This window comes from Letharia columbiana (assembly GCF_014066305.1).
Source record: "Letharia columbiana isolate WasteWater2 chromosome Unknown Sc0000016_s0, whole genome shotgun sequence".
NCBI lineage: Eukaryota > Fungi > Ascomycota > Lecanoromycetes > Lecanorales > Parmeliaceae > Letharia > Letharia columbiana.
The window spans coordinates 248,634-271,077 of NW_023501056.1; the positions used below are offsets into that span (position 1 = coordinate 248,634).

Consider the following 22,444-nt stretch of genomic DNA (forward strand, 5'->3'; position numbering starts at 1 on the left):
GGGTCTTTCGCGGATCAATACATAGTTATAAAACCGCATATATAGCACCGCTCGAGGGCGGTGCGCGCGGCTAGGGAGCTGGCGGACGCACCTTGGTAAAGACTTGGCTCAAAATGGCAATCAAAGATGTTAATAGTAGTATATTGGTAAGAATAATGAAAATGAGCATGAGCTATTTTTTTATTAGCGTGGCTTCCACCTGACGGCAATCCAATGCATGTGGAAACGGGAGCTAGCGCACAATCGGTCCAAGCGCACGCGAGATCTAGAAACGTTGACCAATCAGCATTGCGATTTGCCACTTAAACCCCTGTCTTGGAAAACCGCGCTTTGCTTGATCGGGACACTTACTTGGTCGGCAACTTCACTGCCCGCCAAGAAGATTCAGTCAGTAAGTACTTGGAATCCTGCGAACGCTGCAGACGCTGCAAATGCCGCAATCTGCCCAACGGAAAGGCACTGCATCTCCCACTTACAATCCGGTCGAGGTAGAGCTGAATTTCCGAGTCAGCCATTGGATCAGACAATATTGACTCGTCCAAGCCTCACCCAAAAAAGACCTTGTTGCATGGTCAGCTTGAATTTTGCAAGTGAAGGAATCGGAGACCTACATTTATCATTATCCATAACACCTGACTAGGCGTAAAGTCGCCTCGTGCAAGCATGGTAAACGTGGTAAGAAAGCCGCAGAACAAAATGATCACTATTCCCAAGAACTTCACGAAGTCCGTGGTCTGATCCGGGTTTGCTGTCAGCCTAACGATTCTGAACCCCCACGTTGAATGTAAAAGCATACCATTTCCTTGAGACAGGGTATCTGTTCCGCGAGTTCAGCGCAGGCCCCAAGAGTCAAGCAATGGATGGCAGCCTACCAAGGTCCCAAAGAACGGGACAAGGGATAGCAAGGAACACACTCTAGGAAGCAAAAATAGAGCTTCGAGAGATAGTATGTCAAAGGATACGTCGGTGATGGCCGGACTATCTCTCGTCAAGCCGATGATCCCTTCGGCAATGAGTCAGCTACTTGTCGCTCAATGGCGGAGTCTGTCTTGCCGCTTCTGCCTTGCTCATCGCGAGAGGCTGGCATGACCTGTTCATCACTCAGACTGGACATGAGGCAATATAATGACTCACTAGATACCATGTAGGCTACACCGATACCAATGATACCAATGTCCCATAAGCTCCAGAAGTCTGCCACGTAAAAGGCAATCCCAGCATCTCTAAATTCTCCGAACTCATCGTAGGCGAATGCAGCAATCCAGATGTACAAGAGGGCTTCGACAGGAGTGATTTTGTGTGGGTTTCGCTCCACGAGCACTGCGTAATATAGGCCAAGGAACAGAGCAAAGAAAAGAGCCTCGAAGCTTTTCTGATATTTGGGTACTCGAAGCCTGCAATATGGATCCGCTCGAGCCTTGTTGTAAAACTTTGCCCTTTTCTTGCTGTGTACACTCAAAGATTCCCAGAATATGATGTGACCATTCCAAATATCGTCGACCGTCTTCTGGACAACTCTTTGGCTGAGGAACTTTTTTGCACCTGCCACTGCCGCAATTTCAAGGGCATTAAGGCCGACGAAAGAGGCCATTGGCTCCTCCTCCGCGATTGAGGATGTTCTAGTTTTGCCTCGTGTACTTGTAGCTGAAGGGTCTCGTCCCGAGAGAAGTGCAGCATGCTCGGCAGCGTCTCCATTGTCTGGATGGGTTCCAACCCCATCGTAGCTTTCAGGATCAAAGCTGACTGGAGGAAGTTCGTGTAGAAGATAGTCAATTAGCTCGGCCGCTGACAAGTGTGTTAAGAACCTCCAAGCCACAATCTCGCAGGCGTGGCCTCGAGTATCGTTGATGCCATGATCATCTTGATCACCAGAGGCGAAATGGCATTTTAGTATCCTGAGTTGTTTATTAAGAATTGATGGAGACTGCATGGTGTTTAAGGACTGACTGACAGCAAAGCAGATACGATGTCGGGATGATGACAGCTTTCAGAGATGGACTGGATTAGGGGTTTCAGTATGTGGCCCACAGATGCCGTCCTTAGTTGCTCGAACGTATGAGGCGCTTCGATAGCATCTATGAAATATCTTTTGAAGAGTCAGCTATCACTATTCTTCATTGTTGAATGGAAGATCCCCCAAAGCACAGTACCCCAACGCGGGTTGTGTGCCTCCTGATTGTAGTTGAATATGTAAAGGCCCATGAGATGTGCATATCATTCGGTCGGGCAGCCGTCCAGGAGTCGATCTGATGCTCCAAGTGTTGCAGCCTAGCTCTCCTGTTTCAGAGTGCAAGTCCGGCGTGATATGTTGCAGTTGATAAATGTCACGATTGATGGTGTCATACAAAGCAAAGTGAATTCCCTTGATCTTGAAATAATGTACTATCGTAGCTCGAGTCCGACGTATACATGTGGTATTGCGGGAAACGACAATACGTTCGCGACTTGAGGAATCTATGCAATGAAAGATAAGGGTGGCGGGCTCACACTGAGAGTTGCCTCACGATTTCTCCAAGCGGCTCATCCTGATCGATACGTGGAGGATCCAACTGCCAATCGGTCTGCCCAGTACGTGGGCCGCCAGACGAAGGGGTCTGTGGCATTGCCGCTGCCATGCTTCAAGAAGCGCTCATCAGGAAAGTAAGATGCCCAGACAAGATGAAAAGGCGATCTCAGAGCAATGTGGATCTATTTTGAGCGGTTTACAGAGGATGGGGTTGAGGAAGTACAAATGCAATCGAGTAAAGTAATCTCACGAATGTTTGAAACAAGGATCTGCAGCAGGGATCTCATGCACGACACGGCAAGTGCGGCTCTTGGAGCTCTGCCGCTTGACCGTCTCTACGATAACATACCTTAGATTTCTCTACATTTCTTTACAGTAATGTACTCTAGAGTCTAGCTGTTAATTAGACATTGTCAACTGATACCGCATCTAGGCCTTCTGGCTCCATTACTCATCGACTGTACTACCAATTCATACACCCTTTCATCTCACACTCTCTCATCCGAGAAGTGGAAGCGCGTACATCATCACCTCCCAGACGTTCCATTTCTTGGAAGTGGCTTTGTTTTCTGCCTTGCCATATTCGCAGAGAATCCTCTTCGCCACTAATGCGCCGATTGCCAGTGAAAGGGTGTAGCTGATCAGGCCAGACTGCCAGAAAGCTTAGGCGGCCAAGGACCAGAAGATTAAACGCCTGCGATGCTCCAAAAGGCAAGCTTATCTCCTATCACCAAGGGTAGAATCCGCCGATTGTGGGCTCTATCTCCGTTGTGGCCTACTATGCCCTGCATCTGGACTGTAGTGAAGATTATTGATGCTAAGGTACAAGAAGAAACGGTAGGCCAGCACCTTCGCTGAATCCATCTTTACTCGAACCCATTGCGACTTCCCTCACTCGGGTGATGAAGCTTAAATATCGTGTTGCATTAATGACATTGCGACTCATGCATCTTTCGGCACTCCGGAGGTCGTTGTATCAATAGTCTCAAAACCTGAGTAGGCAGCGCTCGCTCATCTGGTGCCGCATGGTCAGGAGGGAATACCGAGAGAGAACGTTCTTGCTGCCAAGGTTGATAAACCGTTCGTGAGGGCGGCCGGGAAGGGCACGATTATGAGGAAGCTGACCGAGAGGGCATATGTGGGTGAGATAGATGCGTTCTACAGTGGACCGAAGCATTAGAGAATACCTGAAAAAACGTACACATTGCGGGGCACATTACTTCACATCACAATTCTGGTAATATCTTGCATCATCTCAAGGGATATAGCAGGTCTGCATCTTCACAGGCCTCAACAACCCATCGCCCATCTCCTCTCTCGCCTCCCACCCACTCTTCTGCTGCGCAGACGGGCCCTTCCCAAAGATGTCCTGCTCAGCCTCAGCTTCGTATTCCCAGCTCATCCGCCCCACGTCTTTCTCCAGCGGTATATAGCTCTTCCGTGTCGCCTTCACAATATTCATTCCCCTCCCTGGATATTCAGCCTCCACATCAGCCAACCCATTGCTGATCGTGACATAAGAAGGTTTCGAAGGCTTTTGGTACGCTTGTACGTAAGGGGGGGAGTCTTTATGCCCGCGCAGCCATTGAATCAAGCGCGGGGTTGTAGGGATGGCACCTGCGAGGATCACGGTTGTGAATTCCGCAAACGCCCACATGAAGACTGGCTCCATGGCCCGGGTCCTGTCTGTTGCCAGAGTGAGGTGGACGCTGTAGACCAAGCGGATGATGCTCGAGATGCAGGCACTATATTCATGGACTTCATCAGCGTAGCGCTTCCGATGGCACGCAGTACCGAGGAAGAACCCACAAAAGCCCGGTACCAAATACGGCGGAAATGGTCATTTTCCTCTTCAACGCTATCTGCAGCTTCCAGACCGCAAAGACTGGCAGGAAAAGTATCGAGAAATCGCTTGCAATGTTAATTGCAGACGTCGCCAATATGTATGGATCCATTGTTGTCACGCATGTCCCCGACAACATCGGATTCGAGAGCTGGGCTCTCGGTACGCAGGCGAAGATGAAACAGAAGGTCACTGTGACGTAGAAGACGAAATTCGACCAGACCAGGATGAGATGGCCCAGTAGACGGCATCTTTCTTTGTGCCGCGGAAGATTCGCAGCATCTGCATCAGGACGCAGAGTTTGGCTGGGAACATTGCGGGGCCGTAGAGGATCTCGACTATGTTGCTGAGCTGATGTTAGGGGTCAGCAACGTGGATTGAGTCTGTCGTAGTCTGCGGTAGACTACCATTACGACGCGCATTGCTTCTGCGTTGGATGCATCCCCTAGATGTCGTCCCCGTCCAGCATTCCCTGCAGTCACGGCCACTCCTACGAATGCAGCGAAAGCGAGCCCGGCGAATATGAGCGCGTCTGCATCAGAGTACTAGCAAAAAAAAGGTCTCCTGAGAGGGCTAAGACCCCTTTAGAAACACACAATCTTCTATTTGTGTCTTCTTGATGATGTACGTCTTCACAAAAGTTCGCGCGCATATGAAAACAATTGCAAAAGCCAGGCACAGTATGCCTGTTGCCACCAGCCAATTCTGTGACGAAGGAGAGTCTGTAAAGTTGGGCTGCTGTCCTGGAGGAGGATTGAACGTGGGTGTCATGGAAGGATCTATCTCGGCGAGATTCGCCATTGCTCTGTTTGTTCAATGTAACTATAAAGTTAGCTGCTGGGCAGTCGAGTCTCGAGAGTGTAAAGTTTGGGTTTTAAAGTAAAGAGCGTACGTATATAGTCGAGTTTGCCCACGGACGACAAGAGAGACATGCTGAGTTGTCAACTTTGTCAGCTTTCCTCTCCTTTTCAGCTCGCCATGGCGTACTCGAAGGCTGACAGCCGTCATGATGGAATTGAGACACAACCGTTACGACTTGCAGCATTAGTCATGCATAGAGTATGCGGGTCCGGTATTCTGCATGATGCGGACCTATCATTCTGTTGAGCGCAGATCATACTAGCGCAGCTTTCGCCGCTTATGCTACCTACCATGTCATTAAGTGTGATCGGAGAGGAGAATGTTGCCAGCTGATGTTTCACCGGCTGTAGAGATGGAATCTCTCAGGATTCTACTGCCGATAAAAGCGCAATGATCTGGCAGAATGAGACGAAAATCCGAGATAAAGCCAGATATTCTCGGATTGATTTGCTGTCAAAGACATGATCACAGCCTCGGCTTCTGTTGTTGGAAGGCAATGCAAGTAGAGCGAAAAGTTTTGGGAGATGTCTGTTTGTGAAGGGGCTTCTATGATTTGCCAGCGCTGCCGCTGAGAAAATGCCAAACAAAGTGCTTTGGAATAGGCAGGCGAAACGAGAGAAAGGTGAAAGGCTCTGAACTCTGAGTGCCTATGCCTACCTTACTCATGCCTATAGGCAACCTCATAATGGCTGTCGACTCAAAAAACTTAGTCTGAAGTGCCTGGACTAGGTCGATTGGGGGTGGGGGACACTGGCAGCCACTGGGTTCTTGATCTCCGTTCAACTTCCCACTGCTTTCGATACATCTCCTTCATCTTCCATCTACGTAGACCCCAGGTCAACTGGGATCGAGGAGCAAGTTGCGAGGGCATACTCTCTTCTCTCTCCTTTCAACCACTGATTTTCATAGCGATTTTTGCGCTCTGTGCAAGCCGGGTTCTTGACAACAACCTCGACGCTGGTCAATGGCAGGTTCGCAATCTTCTCTAGGCTTTCGACGTAGCTAGTACAGTAGAGACTAGTAAACCGATTCTTCAGAAGGTCATAGTCCTCCAATGCCAAACCATAATCGGTGTGTAATCTTAGATGCCGGAGGCCCTGAAGAGATTGGATGATGGCCATGTTGAAAGAACTAGTCCCAAACTTGTGCTCGTCCATGGCCTCATCCATTTGAATGCGAAGCTTCTTCAGCGTACGCTTCTGAATGAGGCTTCGTGGCCCCACGAGTCGTTTGAATGTGATGCCGTCCTTGAAGGAGGTGTTCGTCACCCATAAGATGTGGTTGGCTTCGTTGTACATCTGCCTACAGGACCGGAGAATGTGGAGAGGGAGCGTCTCATGATCGCAATATATAAAATCCTGGTCATATTGGTAGTCCAAGCTATCGTCGCACCGCTGGTGCTGTCGTAGCCAAAAGACCTCTTCGCGGTGGCCATCCAAATTGGAGTATGCCTTTCTTCCGTCTTCTTCGTTTTCCGGGCAATCCGCCTCACAAACATCAAGTCTCCAAAGGCTTCCACGCCCCTTTTCGTTTTCTCAGATCATTCCACGATACAATTGCTCACTCGTTCTGATGCCAAAACCATCATCATACGGGTATCTGAGGTGTATGAGGGGGTTCCCGAGCATTTCCCCGTATATCTTGTTGCGTATTCCCAAGGGGCAGTCTTGGGAAGGGCGATGTTGATGCGCTTCGAGCGATTCTAGAGTGAGGGTTTAGTAACCCAGAGAACATGGAATTGCGAGAGTGCGCTGATGATCATTCACATTGCCTTAGTCCGCCTTGGGGAGATCTTCTGATGTCGAATGGGGGGAAACTGCAGTCATAGTGATAACCCAGATGCAAGCATTTGGAATTGCAATTAAATGGGAGTGCTTCGCTGATGATCATTCACATTGCCTTAGTCCCAGCATCCTTGGGAGCGGAGAAAGCGATAGAGGGGGTTTTTTATATTTTTTCGTTCTCCTCTTTTGGTAAATATTATTTAAAGCTTGCCGCCTATTTCGCCGCCTTTCTCCATTTTGGCGTCTTTTCTGGATGATGGCATCGCGTCCGAGCAAGGGCTGGCGATGTGGCTATTACACGCCTAAGTCAGAGGTAAAATACTAGGAAAAGCGTGTATACTCACTAGCTTCGGTTCCGAATGTCCAACTGAGGTAGTGACGACAGTGGTATTGCAAGAGTGCTACGTTCTTTTTTTTCGCTAACAAAAGTAGCGGCTGGATCAGCTTGCCAGCATTTTTTTTATTTGCAAGCCTATATAATTGAAATCTTGGCAGGCAACGTTTCCATTGAGCCATTCACTAACATTGACTAAGTATCCTCTCTGTCTTTAGCTTAACCGTTACTGAATATATTATGAATCTATGGATTGGAAGACTATAGGAAAGAGCTCGCCGCTAGAATGCAAAGGTCTTGAGCAAAGACTCTCATAGCTGCGCCTGCGGCTTCCCATTTCCGATGGGCTTGGATACAAATGCTCCAAAATAATCATTCAAGGCATCCACTGTCCCACTTCCCGCCACCAGAGTGACCACGCAGCCAACATGTCCATCAGGCCTAACAACGACAACACCGCCCTTGTCTGCATCCAATCCCAACTTTGCGTGGGCTGCAGCTTTCGCATCAGGCACCTTTGGATCCCAGACATCGTCGGCATAGACATGATCACTATACCGTGCGAGGATTGGCGGCAACATCTTCGAGATGTCTATTCTATCTCGGGGAGATGCGAACGTTGTGCAGATTGAAAAGAAGTAAGAATGAGGATTGTGTCGCTCGTGATAGGAGACACTTGCAATATCCTCTCGTGCGAAGGTCGAGTAGAAGCTTTTCTTCTTTTGCAGATTCGTAGCAAAGTCAGCAACGGCACGCTGTGTCTTTGACGGTGAGCCAGCGAAGAGGAAAATCCTGAATGAGCCGTTGAGCGGAATTTCTTGCTCCAACTGAACCTCATTGGCGTCCACAACCCTGGTTACATTGGCCGGGGGCATGATACGGCCTACGCGAACAGTATTGCCTTTTGGGTTGAAAAGGTGTGACTGTGCGGAATGGTCTGATGACCAGTTGAACTCGTTCGGACCGTAGAATATCCCATAACCAGATGTAAATTCTTGGCTCGACTTGAAGACCTTCACAAACTCATTGGCCGCCCCATCTATGTTGTCTTCTGACGCTGCACCCACCTCACCAGCGGAGGGGACCCGCTGAGAAAACAGTGCGGCGTACTTGGCGTCGAAGTCGAGAAGTTCCTCAGCAATGTGCTTGCGCTCTGCCTCATACGATTGTAGTATGGATCGATTCGCAAAGCCTGCCTCAACGTGATGGATCTTCCATGCAAGATTGAGAGCGTCGTGGAAAGCGGTATTCATTCCTTGGCCAGCTTTTGGCTGCATTTAAATCAGTCAGATCCTGCTTCAGAACAGGGACCAGGTCGACTAACGCTATGCGTGTGGCAGCAGTCTCCGCCTAAGAACACTCGATGATCTATAGTGTAGTTCTCCGCTATGCCCTGGCCAATAGGGTAGACCGAGTACCACTCTACCATGTCCCATTCAATGTAATAAGGCTGTAGTATCTTCTTTGCCGATGCTTGAACATCCTCCGGAGTAGCTTGTTTGCGAGGGTCAAAGTCTTTGTCAGTCGAAGACGCAATTTGTATGTAAAGTCTAACCATGTTGTTTTCCCTGGGAATAATCATGATCGAGCCGTGATCGCTATGTATCGTGCATTTCATCTAGCCAAGTCAGCAAGGCTATCTTAGAGTCAAGCCGGAGCTGTTACCTTGACATCAGGAAAATCCGTCCTAACAACTCCATCCATGACTCCCCAGACATGACTGATCGGATCTTTATGACGTATTTTGACACCCAGCTGATCCCTTATGAAGCTCCTAGCTCCTTCGCCACTGAACAAGTATTTCGCTCGCACAATTTCCTTCTCATCCGTCCGCATATGCTTGAGGTTGACTTCAATTGGATAGGTCTTGTCCTGACCGTCGTTGTTGAAGCCCGTGATAGTCCAAGGCCTTTGCACATCTGCCCCGTTCTTGTGTAGATCATCAATAAAGACCCTCTCTATTAGACCCTGATGTAAAAGGGTGGTGAAGGGATATCTTGCATCGATGAATTTCGGACAAGCAGCCCAATTTCCTGTCCTGTGGATACCCTTACCGCCTGATTGAGGATCCCAAAAAGCAACCTCGTAGACCTTAGCTGGCTGATGAGCCATTATCGGTCGCTTGAGATCCATATTCCGTAACAGGTGCAGAGACCGTGGTTGAATGCCATCAGCTCGGCCCGTCAGGGTTGGCACTTCCCTGTTATCAATGTTCTTAATCTTGTAGCCCCAGCGCGCCAGACAGACTGAGAGCAGCAAGCCTACAGGCCCGGCGCCCACTATCACGATATCATACTTTTCTGATGAAGCGGCCATCCTTCAAATCCCCGATCTTCATGCGGGTATCAGAGATATCAAGAGAAGCTAGACTGTAGAGATAAGCGCTCAAAAACCGTTGCTGGATCCTTGTAGGCAGTTGTTGAGTAGGCTGACGGCGAGCACAGGTTACTCAAAGTGAATGTAATTGATAAGTGAATCGAAGCAATGCCTGAGACGCATTTGTCAAGGCGGATCTGGTGTTGACAGCAACCTTCTGGATTTGACTTGAGGGGATGTAGGAGCTGTCATCGTATAGGGAGCAAGGCAGGTTTGTTCGGTCATTGGGCCAGTATGTAAGTGGGGCAAGAATTGGGATGGTGGTACAAGTAATCAGTGAGGTTTCGGGATGTCTTTCGGTAGTGATTTAGGCGCCTGAGAGCCAAGCAATTACTTTAGGCCTTCCCCACAACTGTACCAGCGAGGCAGGTAAGCCCCCGGGAATCCAAACTCGAGGTGCGGCAAATCAATTGCAGCGGATTGTAATCATTCTTCGACGGTCCAAGGTGCGCTCATACTTTGGTCAAATATCTTTAACCAGTCGAGTAGAGTAATTAATGAAATGAAGATTTTGTGATCAAGGCTTTCGTTGTCGAGTCATAAACAACTGAGAAAAAATACATATTGCGATTTTCGCGGGCCCTCCGTGCAGTTGCGCCCCGGGCCAAGGAGCCAAGTCCGAACTTCTCCTCGCTCGTCTATCATTGTTGAAATAGACTTGGTACATACTTGCACATGAAAGTAGGATGCAAGGTGACGTGTGGTAAGTCGCAGACAACCTGCTTAACGAAGGCTTTTCGATCTCATCGCTTTGGCTTCGAAAAGGCCTGCCGTTCAACCAAGCAAGGAAAACTGAAAAGCACATTGAAGACATGGATTTTCTAATGTGGCTATCCAACGGCAACTCCATGCCTTTCATCCCAATATTTGCGCTTGTTTTTCTCGGTATCTTATCTTTCCTGTACTTCCGTGCTTTTGGCGGTCTATTGGGTCAGATTTCCGGCCCTTTTGACGCTCGCTTTTCAAGACTATGGATGATCCAGCATTCATGGCAAGGTAACATGCATAAGAGAATGCTTGAATTGCGTAAAAGATACGAGAATCATGTTAGAACTGGTCCCAATGAGGTCAGTGTGGCTGACTTGTCTGCCATCAAGAAGATATACACGGCTGGTACCAAGTTCTCAAAGTCCATTCGGTACGGGCTCTTTCAGGGCCACAGAAAATTCGACTTGTCTGCAGGTTCGTCGTAGTCGCACTTCCAGAAAGCTTGGATATGGAAGTTGAACGTTTCAGAACGTAATGAATGTATCCATAGTTCCCAGCGTCGACTGGTCAGTCAGATATACTCGATGGAAGCTCTCAAAGACTTGGAACAGTATGTCGATGACGCTGTTGTACACTTTAGCAGGAAAATGCAGGACCGCCTAGGCTAAAAATCGACATGGGTCTTTTTGTTCAACTCTTCGCCTTTGATGTTATTGGAGAAGTGACCTTCTCGAAACGATTTGGTTTCATGGACACGGGCAGTGATAATGGTTTCTTTGCCCAGGTTAAAAATGTGTTGCGCAGCGGCGCATGGTTGAGACAGATTCCCGCGCTTTACTGGACACATGACTTCCTGTCCCCCATCATTGGCAATCACTTTAGTGTCACAGCCCGTCATGGCCGACTAAGGGACTTTGCATCACAAGCGATTGAGGATCGGAAAACACATGGTAGCGATCACCAAGACATCCTAGCCAAGTTGTTGGAAGTACAGAAACAGCGACCGAACGAGATGAACGACGCCAATGTCCTCTCAATGGCAACCACCAACATCTCTGCCGGCTCAGACACCACTGCTATTTCAACAAGATCAGTCATCTTCCATCTACTCAAGAACCCGGAATGCAAGAGGGAGCTGGTAGAAGACATTGACACGCAGACGAAAGAGGTGAAGTTGACGAAGCCTATCACTCTCGAGCAGACTAACCACATGCCCTACCTACAAGCTTGTCTGTATGAGGGTCTCCGCCTGCATCCTGCAGTTGGGATGAGCCTTCCGCGAGTCACTCCACGGGGCGGAGTTGAGATTGATGGTCACTTCATCCCAGAGGGCGTAAGTGTCCTAGCCAGCTGACCCGGAGAGCCTCTGCTGACTTCGACTTAGACAGTCATTGAGGCCAACCCATGGGTCGTGTGTCGAAACACTGAGATCTTTGGAGATGATGTCGAGGCTTTTCGACCAAAGCGATGGCTGAAGACAGGTGACAGAGCTGACATGGGTGTGGCATTCCTGTGCTTTGTACTTCCAACCTTGGCTAACAAGAATGTTCTCTAGAGAGGGTTTTCTTTGCGTTTGGTCAAGGGGCACGCGGCTGTCTTGGTCGGAGTACGTGCAACGACTTCTTTTTATCCCTCCTCGAAATCTATATCGCCCTGCATTGTCAGGTTCTTGCAGCTTTTCGAGCCTTCCCATGTTGCCCTTTTCACTGTCCTCAAAGTTCCTAGTGTTCGGCAGTAAAGGTTTGTAGAGAGTATTGACTGATTGCGATACAGATATCAGCTGGATGGAGACGTCGAAGCTGATCCCGACCCTTTTTCTCCACCTTGAAGTCGAGCTCACCGACCCCAAAGCTGAATTGAAAGAGCTTTGTTGGTATGCACGTTGTCTTGCCCCTTGGCCACTAGATCACCAAGGGCTGATGTAGCATCTAGGTGGTTTGTGAAGCAAGAAGGTTTGTTTGTAACGTTACGACCGAGGTCAAAGGTCCATTAGACAACGTGTTTTACGAATCCTTATGGGGGGAGGAGGATGACTTGTCGAAGGGGAGGATCATACCTTAGGCTACAAACACAAGTTCTTCATTTCTCCGTATGCCGGATCTGGTTGGTAATCCTTTTAACGACTTCACTAGTAGTATTGAAATGTGGATGCAACATCTCATGTTTACTCCGAACCTTGAATTCAACATTTCTCGGCGGGAGCCGGCCTTTGAAGTGCCCTATTTGATTTTCACTCCGAACCTTTGACTCGTCGTTGTTACGGGCTACAGACCATGAAATGCTACAAATACATGTTGACTTCGAGTAAAGGAAGTGACCATTTCATAGAGAGCAGAACTTTCAAACAACACACTTTCTACTGACTTGGTACCCTGGACTTCACCATTTTCGTGAGAGCAAGCTTTTGAAATATCACGCATTCATTCTTGTTTGGAGCTACTCCCTCAACTTCGTCGGGACAACATAGCACCTGACTACATTCACTTACCACCAAACATCACACTAGTCTTCACTTGAGATGTTTTTCTATTCACTTGAACAATGGATGCGGACCAACCTATTCAATTGACCCCCAAACAATCACACAAGTCCGCTGAAGCTATTGATACTCAATCTACCAGCTCTAGCGATTTATCTTCTCATGAATATTGCAAACAACTTCTCCTCAACCTTACTCCCTATGTCTTGATCCCAGCAACACCAGCAAGACAAACATCGGAGTTTTTTGATAGTATCAACAACCTCGACCCAGTCAAATTCAGTCCTCCCGATTCTAATCAAACACCCTTGAAGAAAGCAATGTCAGACACGTGAGTGGTCCCTAGACGCCGGTCCAACCGGCTTCCTGCGGCATGAGAAGGTCACTGAAGCATTACAGGCACACCTCGTACAGCAGCTTCGCCAAGCTCAATCCATTCTACGACGAGCGCTACACTCAGATGGAAGACTTCTACGATTCTCAAGCATGGAAAGTTGGCACGGGGACTGGGAAGTCTCCACAGCCTCCACCCAAATATGGCCACCACAAGGGCCACAAATCGCCTGGCATGGCGCACTCGCAATCCGAAGGAAACATCGACTTTCGCTCTCGTGGAATCAAAGATCATAACCTTCGAGTCGGCAAGACTTTTGAGAGTGCTGCTGGCGATTACTACACCAGATCGAGCGAGGATACCGATGCCTCATCCTCCTTCTCTCGCGGTCGCACTATTACTCGCACGCCATCTCCCGTCAAGGCTTTGGAAGACATCAAAGAAGATCAGGCATCCAACTCCCCTCCAAGTCCGACTAAGCGTTCCCGTTCACCTTTCAAGCAGATGTTTGGCGAGAAAGGATGGCTTGGCAGAAGCACGAGCATGAACGAGCTACCAAATGAGAAGTATCGCAAGACTGGTATCAAGCATTGGGGTGGTAAGATTAAGCAACGTGTTGAGAATCTGGTAAGTCTTACAAGAAAAAACCTGCCACCCAGCAAATCCATTTGGCTTACGAGGACAGACCGAAGATGTGTCGAAGGTGTCGAAGTTCATACCAACGACCCTCTACCAGCACGAATCGCCATCCAAGTCTCCTTCCAAAACCAAATTCTACGTCTCTCTCAGTCCTCCTATGCAAGCAAAGCTGTACTCCGAAATGGAGCTCATGATCTGCGCCACAGCCAACCAGTACCTCAATGTCCAGCAGAAAGAAGGCCGCATGACCGTTGAGAGTCTCAAAAAGGTCACTGAGTGGTGGGCCAGCAAGAACCGCCCTCAAGTCATCGAGTTCATGTTCGACCAAGCCACACAGCGTGATTTGGTCCTCTACAACCTCAAAAGCTTTCGCTTCTATGGGCCAAACGCCGACAACTCCTTTCAGATGAACGCAATGATGCAATCCTGGAAAGCACTATCTCGTGATATGAGTGTGCGCACATTTTGCACGCCGGATAGCGTCATTAGGAAGCATACGCATGATTGCTACAAGATCTTGGAGATGCTTGGGGCGCCTTTGGTGACGTTTATGGCGTTCCAGGAGATTCAAATGAAGGCGTTGAAGGTCATGAGGGAGGAGCAGAAGAAGAGGGATGAGTATGAGGCTATCAAGTTTGGAGTTGAGAGGAAGTGGGAAGCACCTACGGAAGGGGCAGAGGAGAAGGAGTTGTATAACCCATTTGCCTGAGGGGGTCAACTTCTTGACTTCTTGATTGGCAATTTGGATCCTGGAGTCCTTCATCTTCGCCACGGGGATCAACGTACTTTCTCAGCATGCTACTTCAATGTCGCGATGGTCAGGGGCACGAAGGCGGCAGGAGCGACTTTTCGACTCGGATCTATTTACCTTCGTTTCACTCATTCGGTACACCCTTTTTTGCATGAATTGCGGTTGATCTTTCCAATTTACCGTTGGGCACCCTTTGGCATCTTTGAGATGTCCATTCTGCCCTTGCATCTTCGAACTTGAATGAAAGTGCAAGCACAATTTTCCTGCGGAGTTGTTGCCGCAAGAAGCTTCGGAGTGTTGTACATAGACCGAATTTGAGATTATACAAACGAAATTAGGATCAGAAGGCATTCAGAGACGCTGTGAGGGGTATATGTTCATGAACTGCAACTGAGATATTAGTCTTCTTCATGTGGATAATTCATGGTCGTTGCTGCCGGAATTGCTCGCTGCAGAGTCACCCCGCGCATGCCCCACCTTGTTTAAGGGTCTGTCGACCAGCATCCCACGCTTTCCTTGCTTTCCTTTCTCCAGTCTAGAGTACAGACTGGCATAATGAAGTGTACGACTTTCCTTTTTGTTGCATAGACTGCATATATTACCAGCGGCAGCTTCTAACCACTCTTTTAATACTCTCTCTTCCCTTGGCCGGGTTCCATTATTCAACTCTGTTGATCCACCTGCAGGACAGGCAACAATACTCTTAATATTTGGCTAAGCCTTCGTACCGTTCCCTCCAACTCATGATAGCTACAGCTAGTACCCTATAGCTACGATGGCTGCGTCAATAGGCCACACATACAGCCCGTCATGCATGCTCCACCAAGCTTCCAACGAATTCACTCGACGGGCTTCTGTAGCATCGACCGACCCTCCCAAAATCAGCGCCCAGTATTTTTACTGCTCATCTTTACCCATCGACGACCCTCTTTCGCCCGTGCCTCCTCCCTCCAGTAATCCAGCCAACAAGTCCTCAAAAGTTCCGCCCAGACCTTTCTCAGTCCACGACAATATCGCGTTGGAAGACGCCTGGCTAAGACTCCAGCAGCCTGTACGCTCCAAGAAGGATGCACCTGGGTCGAGGTTCAATACCACAAATGTATCTCCCAAGAACCAGGAGCACATAGCACAAATAATAAGAGATGCGCACGAGAAGCAGGTACTTGAACCGGGAAAGACAAACAGCCAGGGCTTCGAGGCTCTGGAGGCCATGCCCGATAACAGGAATGACATGATTCATAGAGCGATTGGCAATGCCACACACCCGGCTGGCCTCGGAAAGGAACATCGACCGGCAAGCCCAGATCTGACGCTGTGCGATGATCCAGAGCATATCCCGTTCGATGAGACCATGCCGGTGAGCTCAGAGGAGATTGGCAACGACGAATTTGAGAGCGGTATCGTAAAAAAGAAAAGAAGCTGGAGTCCTTTTCGCCGAAGGGACAAGTTCGAGAAGCCCAAAGGAACAGACGATGCAGTACCTTCCGAGGCCCTGTCCCCGGGAATAAAGGACGCTGGCAATGTAAACCTTAGCTCGAGCCTTTCGGGACGAGATACAAGTGGCACGCCTTTCCTAAGAATCCCTTCTCGCATTCGCGGATCACGGTCACGTAGACGTTCACGCTCGCCGGAATCGCATCTGTCAGCGCCAGAACCGCCCCCGTCAACGCCAGAACTGGGTCAAGCTGATGGTGCTCGGTCTCCAGAAAATTACCATCCGAAAACGTCATCTCCCCTGAGACCCACGTTCCAAAAAGTCAGTTCTAGTCACTCAAGTGATGATGAAGAAGGCTCGAGGCTAGACACCGGTCGTCGAAAGCATTCGCTGCGCCCCAAGCAACCTATGATCCAAGTTCCTGAAGAAGCTCACGTGGCTGTGGGGATGCTCCGATTGCACGTGGTTCATATGCCAAGCTTAAAGGTGAGTACCCAATCCATAGTTTGGGATCCCGCCAAGTGCTCACTTGATTAATATAGATGGGGCCCATATATTGGGATCCAGTTCACGACGTCTCGTCTGTTATTCGCGGGACCTGGTTTTTCAAGGACACAATGATGCCTATCGAGTCTGACCTTGCGAATCGGATCGAGGGAGGCTATGAGTATATAAGACCGTGGACCCGGGCATACGTTGAAGAGTTGGACAGCTGTATGGAGTTTGGTCCTGAGGCCGAACTCAAAATCATCCACAAATTATGGCCAGATGCTCCACTGGCCGATCAGGTTCGACCAACTACGGGCAAAAGCAGTCGCTTGCTAATCGAACCCGCAACAACGGAACTCGGGCCTGAAGAGCAGAAGGTGCAGCAAGCCATAGTAATTGCTGAGATGTCTGAGAACAAGGCTATTGGCGTTCTTGACGGCTTCACTTCCTCTCACACGGAACTAGCGGACGCTAGTATCATCTACGCCAATGGCAAAGACGCCCAAATTTTGAGGGCAAGCCAAATCCCTTCCGTTTCCCGTGGACGAAAACCACTGGGAAATATTCGCAAGGGCAAAGCTGTAGGGATACCTCTAGTTCGCGGGTTTGATATGAAGGCCTGGGAAAAGCTGCATCCACCAACCAAGAAAGCTGCAGCTATCGTCCAAGCTCAGAAAGTGGCCCAAGAAATCAAGAAAGCTGGCACAATATCTCCCGTGGAACCGACGTCATGTATTGCTTGCGCGTCTGCAGACGAAAGGCCGAAGCCCACTGATTTGGTACTGGTCATTCATGGGTAGGTGTCAACCGTCTCCATCAGAGCCCTCCTCTGACAGACATTGTACTAGGATTGGACAAAAGCTTTCCGAGCGCGTTGAAAGCTTTCATTTCACACACAACATCAATCGCTTTCGCAGGCAGATGAATCTGGAACTCGAAGCTGATCCGGTCAAACCCTGGTTGCGTCAAGACTTGGGAAGTATCATGGTTTTGCCTGTAGGTCTTGCAGACAACTAAAATTGCGTTGCTCCCGTGTTAACGATTATGAAGATTAACTGGCGTTCCAAGATGAACCTGGACGAAGGAGGTCCGGAACCTAATCCCAATCAGAAGGAGGCCGACTCTCCTAAAAATCAGTTTGCTCTGAAGGATATCACTGCAGATTCTCTACCGGCGGTCCGAAACTTGATCAGCGATGTCATGCTCGACATTCCGTACTATCTCTCGCACCACAAGCCCAAGATGATTGAGGCTGTCATCCATGAGGCCAACCGTGTTTATCGATTATGGTGTAGCAACAACCCAGATTTTCACGAGAATGGGAGAGTCCATCTCATTGCCCATTCTTTGGGCAGTGTGATGTGTCTCGATATTCTGAGCAAACAGCCGACCAGATTGCCCAGACAGCTCGATCTTAAGGCCAGTAAGGCTCGTACCGACATCTTCGAGTTTGACACCAAGGGTCTTTTCTTCTGTGGCAGCCCAGCTGGATTTTTCTTACTCCTTAATAAGGCACCTCTAATACCTCGCAAAGGTCGAGACAAGCCAGGTACAGAAGGCGAAGACAGCAACGGCAATGTTGCTGGTGAAGCCAGTACTTATGGTTGTCTCGCAGTGGATAACCTCTACAACGTCATGCACTACCTCGATCCAGTCGCCTATCGGCTCAACGCATGTGTCGATGTTGATTACGCAGCGGCGCTAAAACCTGCTTCCGTTCCCAGTGCTACGGAAACCTGGGGTCAGTACCTGGGCTCAGTCTTCCGCAGCAAATCGACTGTACCCACAAGGAACATGACCGGCTTGGACACAATGCCGAGGCGTCCCACTGTCGCGAATATGCCTTCGACTGTGGAGTTGGAAATACATAATTTCACGCAGGAAGAGATCGCGGAGAAGCGGATGTTCCTCTTGAACGATAACGGGCAGATAGATTACACTTTGCGTTCTAGTGGGGGCGCTCTGGAGATCCAATACCTCAACATGCTTAGTGCGCATAGTAGCTACTGGACTATGCGGGACTTTGTCAGGTTTCTTGTGGTGGAGATTGGGAGGAAGCCTGGGAAGTCGGAAACGATCAACTCATTGAAGGCGGCGAAGAAAGCCTTTGGGACGAAGTAATGGATGGGTATGGTTCTTGATGGGGATCCGATGGCAATGGGTGGTAATGTGTTATGATTAGAATGACTGATGGCTTGCATTGCTACGGTGCTCATGCTTTAGGACGGTTTGGACCTTGCGTTATACCCTAGAAAGCACTGGTTCTATTAGAGCATGACCACTTTATTACTACCGTCCAAGGTTTTGCAAGGATCCAAGGCTGCACGCGCGCTCTTTGCATTTGTTCTCGATTTGGCATTTCAAACATGTACATGCTGAAGGCTGACTTTTCCAACGCACAGCTCGTTCATTCGATCATCGTCCAATCTATTCACCGAACAAATGCATGGGTGTTCCCCCTTTAAATTCCCCGAAGCACAACTCGTCAACACCTCATCATTCGCCCTTCACCCCTCGCCCCTCCCTTAATCACCACCAATCCCACCAAAGGCAATCTCAACATGCTTCTCCTCAATCTCCTCCCCCAGCTCATCCCACCGCCGATGACACTCATTCGCCTGCTTCTCCACCTGCTCTATCTGATCCCTCAATCGGTACATCTGCTCCAGATTCGCATTCGGAGTCTGCCATCCCTCGTTCTCTGCCTCAATGTGCTCGAGGGCGTCGACGAGCCGTTTCTGGTGGGCGGCGGTCCTCTTGAGGGCGGCGACGACCGAGTGGCGTTCTGCTTGGAGCAGGGCGATCTCGTACTTGGCTTGTGCTTGCTGCTGGCGTTCGGTGCGGAGGGCGAGTTTGGCTTGGGCGCGCTCGTAGGGGGTTTGTTTCGAGGGCGGCGGCATCGTTGGGTGGATTGGCGGAGGCATTGTGGCTTGCTGTGGTTGTGGTATGGTGGGTTGGAATGAATGGAAGGGAAAGAGGTCTTTTGGTGGAGGCATTCCGTTGTGAATTGGGAAGGCGCGGTCCATTTTTGACGTGAGTGACGGTGTCATGAAAGAGTTGTGTCGACGCCAAGGATCGATGTGTTGAGAATTTTCAACACAGGTGAGGCAATACTTTTGGTGTTAGGACCAATGACGGGTGGGACACTGAGGTGCAATTTCCGTCGTGTCACCAGGTCGTCGACCGGAAGATCGTGACCAAATCCAATTGGTCCGATGAGCATTCACTTCCCATATCCGGGACCTCATTTTCGAACACTCACATTCAGGCAAACTCAGCTTGAACACTATTAAAGCTCATCATGTCCACAGAGACGGTCAACTTGACTGATCCTCCAAACAACACAACACCCAACACAGAACATTTCCCGGAAGAGTAAGCTGGTCGACCCTGTGTGTCAGTTCCCTGACACTGTCCTTCCAACTTGTCCTCATATACTAACCCCTTCCAGCAATCCCAACATGGAGAGTAAACCCGCTAACACGTTCACGGGAGCAGCAAAATTGCTTCCGCAGCAGCTGGTCTTACCAGACGCCGCAGAAGCGCTGAAGAGGGCGAAAATCGAACGCTTTCTGCAGGGAACGGCAACGTTCGAACAAGAGCAAGGTAAACAGCCCCAGTTGCTGCGGCTGTCATCTCAGACTCACTTCCATCTTCAGAGGCCAAGGCCCATGCCTCCGCGGCAGCTCCATACTTCAATCTTCCAGCCAGAGGACAATCAATGTGCGCATATGAACTCCCTGTGGGTCTTGGCCATATCTCAGGTTCCCTGAAGATCGATGACCCTCCCACACCAATGCGCATCGGGAACCTCTCCACATTCATTCAGAAGACGGACCCGTTAACCGGAATAAAATATTGGGTTGGCCTCACTTGGGCTGAGATTTTCTTTCCCGTCTTGGGCGAAAGACCAAGCAGTGTTGCGGGGAGCAAGGCCTATGAGGTTGTCCTCAAGCAGCCGATCGGGGATGGTGGCCACATAGTTCGGGAGAACGTGGTCACGACTGGGAGAGTTGTTGGGGTAGTCGTTGCTGAGTTGCCTCATGAGACGGTCTCTGTGAGGATCCAGGACTGGTTTTCAAAGAGCGATATGTTCAAGAAGGGTCGTTGGAACCAGCTGGATAAGCCAACCCGGACCATTCAAGCTAGAGTTGGAGCGGGTGCGGATTTGGCTGTTACGCATACAGCAATGCGTGGAGGAAACAATGAAGAGAATTCGGTGAGGGCAAGCTGTGACGAGACCCAGCGTTGATGGCAACTTAACAGACAGCGGATGGATTGCTGCACGGCATTGTCTATTGCAGCAATCGAAGAAGAGTACGATGCGACCTTGAATCGAAGAAGCAGATGGGAGAAACCACAGAAGAACCTTCTCAAACAGGAGATTTACCCTCAACCTGCAACTGGGAGCCTTGAAAACTGACTCATAACCCCCTCTGACGGTCGTGCCTCTGATATTCTTCCGTCGTTACCAGAAGGTCATGCCATAATATCTTCGTCCTGCAGGTACCTAAGGTAATAGGCCTTCATGAATGTTCTGAGGACGGATTTCGCCATCAACTTTCCCCTCCACTTTCCCCCTGATCCTCTCAAACACCGCCACCCCTTCCACTCCCAACGCTGTTCCTACGCCTACAGCTGCGGCACCTACAATTCTCATTCTTTTATAGCCATATGCATCACTGACACCTCCCACGCCAATGATTTCAATGTGTTGGAGCAGCTCATGCGCGTCTAGCATGCGACGTATCGTTGCTACATTGCCCAAAGCAAGAGGATGAAGCGCAGAGCCTGCAAGGCCTCCTATGCCCGTGCTGGTTGAGGAATTGAGTGCAGGTGTCAGAGAACCAGAGAGGACGAGGGAGGAACCAAGGGTATTGGTTGCTGTGATGAATGAGATCGGGCAGCGACCTTTGCTCGATGCAAGGAGCGCGGAGATGAGTTCGTCGAATTGTGTTTGGTAAGTGTACGGTGGTGTCTTGACGCCCACCTTTATGGTTCCCCAACCACCAGGGTCCGCGTCAACCAAAGGTATCAGGTACTTTAGTAGTTCATCCCTGGAGTACGCGGGCGGTGGTTTCCCAGCAATGTTCGGGCAGGAGAGATTGATCTCCATCAATAGTCTTGCGGAGATGTCATGAGTTTGGTTTAGATTGAGTTGTAGATGCGACATGCTACGGTAATGATCAAGAACTTCCTCGGCCGATCCGGCTACGGAGATGATGATTGGTTTAGTCGGACGACCCTCTAGCTGAAGGCTTAGCAGTAGGTCCTTTATGATCTTCAGATATTCATGGACGGAGAAAGGGCTGTAGCCAAGAGTATTGAGACTCGAGATTGAATCGGCAGGGGTGGTGCCTTGAGGAGGAGGGGGAGGAGGAGGATGAGCTTCGCTACTGTGACCTCTTATTGCATGACTTTTGGGCTCGAAGAAGCAGTACTGATGAGTAGCATCGTCATGCTCGAATCCATTCGCAAGAGCAGTGCGGGTGGTTATTGCGCCAGTATGTGGGCAGTTGTACAAGGCTTCGAGATCTTCTTTCGTGGTTGCCCATGGGTTTGCTGAATTTAGCAGTGGAGGATCAAAACTCAAAGGCCGATTCGGTGACGCTTCTGTAGCTTTCGAGAGAGTTTCCGATACATATACGGGCATTATGGTTGCTGTGAAGCAATCAAGTCGCGACAGATGGAGGAGTATGTTGCTTGACAGAACACACTGAGTGGTAGGTTTTTTATGAGGTTCTTTCACGTCTTGAAGGTCCTTTATTCATCACGTTATCCTTTTCCAAATCATGACTGTTCGGAATCCTCATGGACTTCATTGCAGAGATGGATCTACATAATACCAAGGCAAATGGTGGTGTTTCGGTACAAGTAGCTGAGCGACTGTTCCGATTCCCGTCAC

General features: G+C 49.5%; 10 protein-coding genes across 10 annotated transcripts; 5 read left to right on the forward strand and 5 right to left on the reverse strand.

Annotated features, from left to right (window-relative positions):
* Positions 1-572: 572 nt before the first annotated feature.
* HO173_005652 (uncharacterized protein) lies at positions 573-2,615 on the reverse strand (the record flags this gene model as incomplete). The annotated part of the gene is made up of 6 exons (XM_037307567.1): positions 573-734; positions 797-817; positions 873-1,003; positions 1,135-1,895; positions 1,952-2,086; positions 2,488-2,615. 6 exons carry the CDS (start codon positions 2,613-2,615, stop codon positions 573-575), a joined length of 1,338 nt encoding a protein of 445 aa, XP_037165376.1.
* A 1,146-nt stretch (positions 2,616-3,761) lies between these two features.
* On the reverse strand, positions 3,762-6,508 carry HO173_005653 (uncharacterized protein; the record flags this gene model as incomplete). Its single annotated transcript, XM_037307568.1, has 4 exons — positions 3,762-4,251; positions 4,316-4,700; positions 4,946-5,154; positions 6,084-6,508. 4 exons carry the CDS (start codon positions 6,506-6,508, stop codon positions 3,762-3,764), a joined length of 1,509 nt encoding a protein of 502 aa, XP_037165377.1.
* A 1,131-nt stretch (positions 6,509-7,639) lies between these two features.
* HO173_005654 (uncharacterized protein) lies at positions 7,640-9,644 on the reverse strand (the record flags this gene model as incomplete). Its single annotated transcript, XM_037307569.1, has 3 exons — positions 7,640-8,599; positions 8,653-8,946; positions 8,994-9,644. The coding sequence occupies 3 exons, from the start codon at positions 9,642-9,644 to the stop codon at positions 7,640-7,642; spliced, it is 1,905 nt and encodes a 634-aa protein (XP_037165378.1).
* An 872-nt stretch (positions 9,645-10,516) lies between these two features.
* HO173_005655 (uncharacterized protein) lies at positions 10,517-11,080 on the forward strand (the record flags this gene model as incomplete). The annotated part of the gene is made up of 2 exons (XM_037307570.1): positions 10,517-10,886; positions 10,941-11,080. The coding sequence occupies 2 exons, from the start codon at positions 10,517-10,519 to the stop codon at positions 11,078-11,080; spliced, it is 510 nt and encodes a 169-aa protein (XP_037165379.1).
* Positions 11,081-11,088: 8 nt separating this feature from the next.
* HO173_005656 (uncharacterized protein) lies at positions 11,089-12,405 on the forward strand (the record flags this gene model as incomplete). The annotated part of the gene is made up of 5 exons (XM_037307571.1): positions 11,089-11,745; positions 11,797-11,911; positions 11,968-12,018; positions 12,186-12,285; positions 12,345-12,405. 5 exons carry the CDS (start codon positions 11,089-11,091, stop codon positions 12,403-12,405), a joined length of 984 nt encoding a protein of 327 aa, XP_037165380.1.
* Positions 12,406-12,953: 548 nt separating this feature from the next.
* Positions 12,954-14,573, forward strand: HO173_005657 (uncharacterized protein; the record flags this gene model as incomplete). Its single annotated transcript, XM_037307572.1, has 3 exons — positions 12,954-13,222; positions 13,291-13,852; positions 13,911-14,573. 3 exons carry the CDS (start codon positions 12,954-12,956, stop codon positions 14,571-14,573), a joined length of 1,494 nt encoding a protein of 497 aa, XP_037165381.1.
* Positions 14,574-15,390: 817 nt separating this feature from the next.
* On the forward strand, positions 15,391-18,660 carry HO173_005658 (uncharacterized protein; the record flags this gene model as incomplete). Its single annotated transcript, XM_037307573.1, has 4 exons — positions 15,391-16,536; positions 16,593-17,335; positions 17,388-17,535; positions 17,590-18,660. The coding sequence occupies 4 exons, from the start codon at positions 15,391-15,393 to the stop codon at positions 18,658-18,660; spliced, it is 3,108 nt and encodes a 1,035-aa protein (XP_037165382.1).
* Positions 18,661-19,064: 404 nt separating this feature from the next.
* On the reverse strand, positions 19,065-19,565 carry HO173_005659 (uncharacterized protein; the record flags this gene model as incomplete). Its single annotated transcript, XM_037307574.1, has 1 exon — positions 19,065-19,565. One exon carries the CDS (start codon positions 19,563-19,565, stop codon positions 19,065-19,067), a length of 501 nt encoding a protein of 166 aa, XP_037165383.1.
* Positions 19,566-19,840: 275 nt separating this feature from the next.
* Positions 19,841-20,791, forward strand: HO173_005660 (uncharacterized protein; the record flags this gene model as incomplete). Its single annotated transcript, XM_037307575.1, has 3 exons — positions 19,841-19,914; positions 19,991-20,145; positions 20,199-20,791. The coding sequence occupies 3 exons, from the start codon at positions 19,841-19,843 to the stop codon at positions 20,789-20,791; spliced, it is 822 nt and encodes a 273-aa protein (XP_037165384.1).
* Positions 20,792-21,049: 258 nt separating this feature from the next.
* HO173_005661 (uncharacterized protein) lies at positions 21,050-22,192 on the reverse strand (the record flags this gene model as incomplete). The annotated part of the gene is made up of 1 exon (XM_037307576.1): positions 21,050-22,192. One exon carries the CDS (start codon positions 22,190-22,192, stop codon positions 21,050-21,052), a length of 1,143 nt encoding a protein of 380 aa, XP_037165385.1.
* Positions 22,193-22,444: the final 252 nt, after the last annotated feature.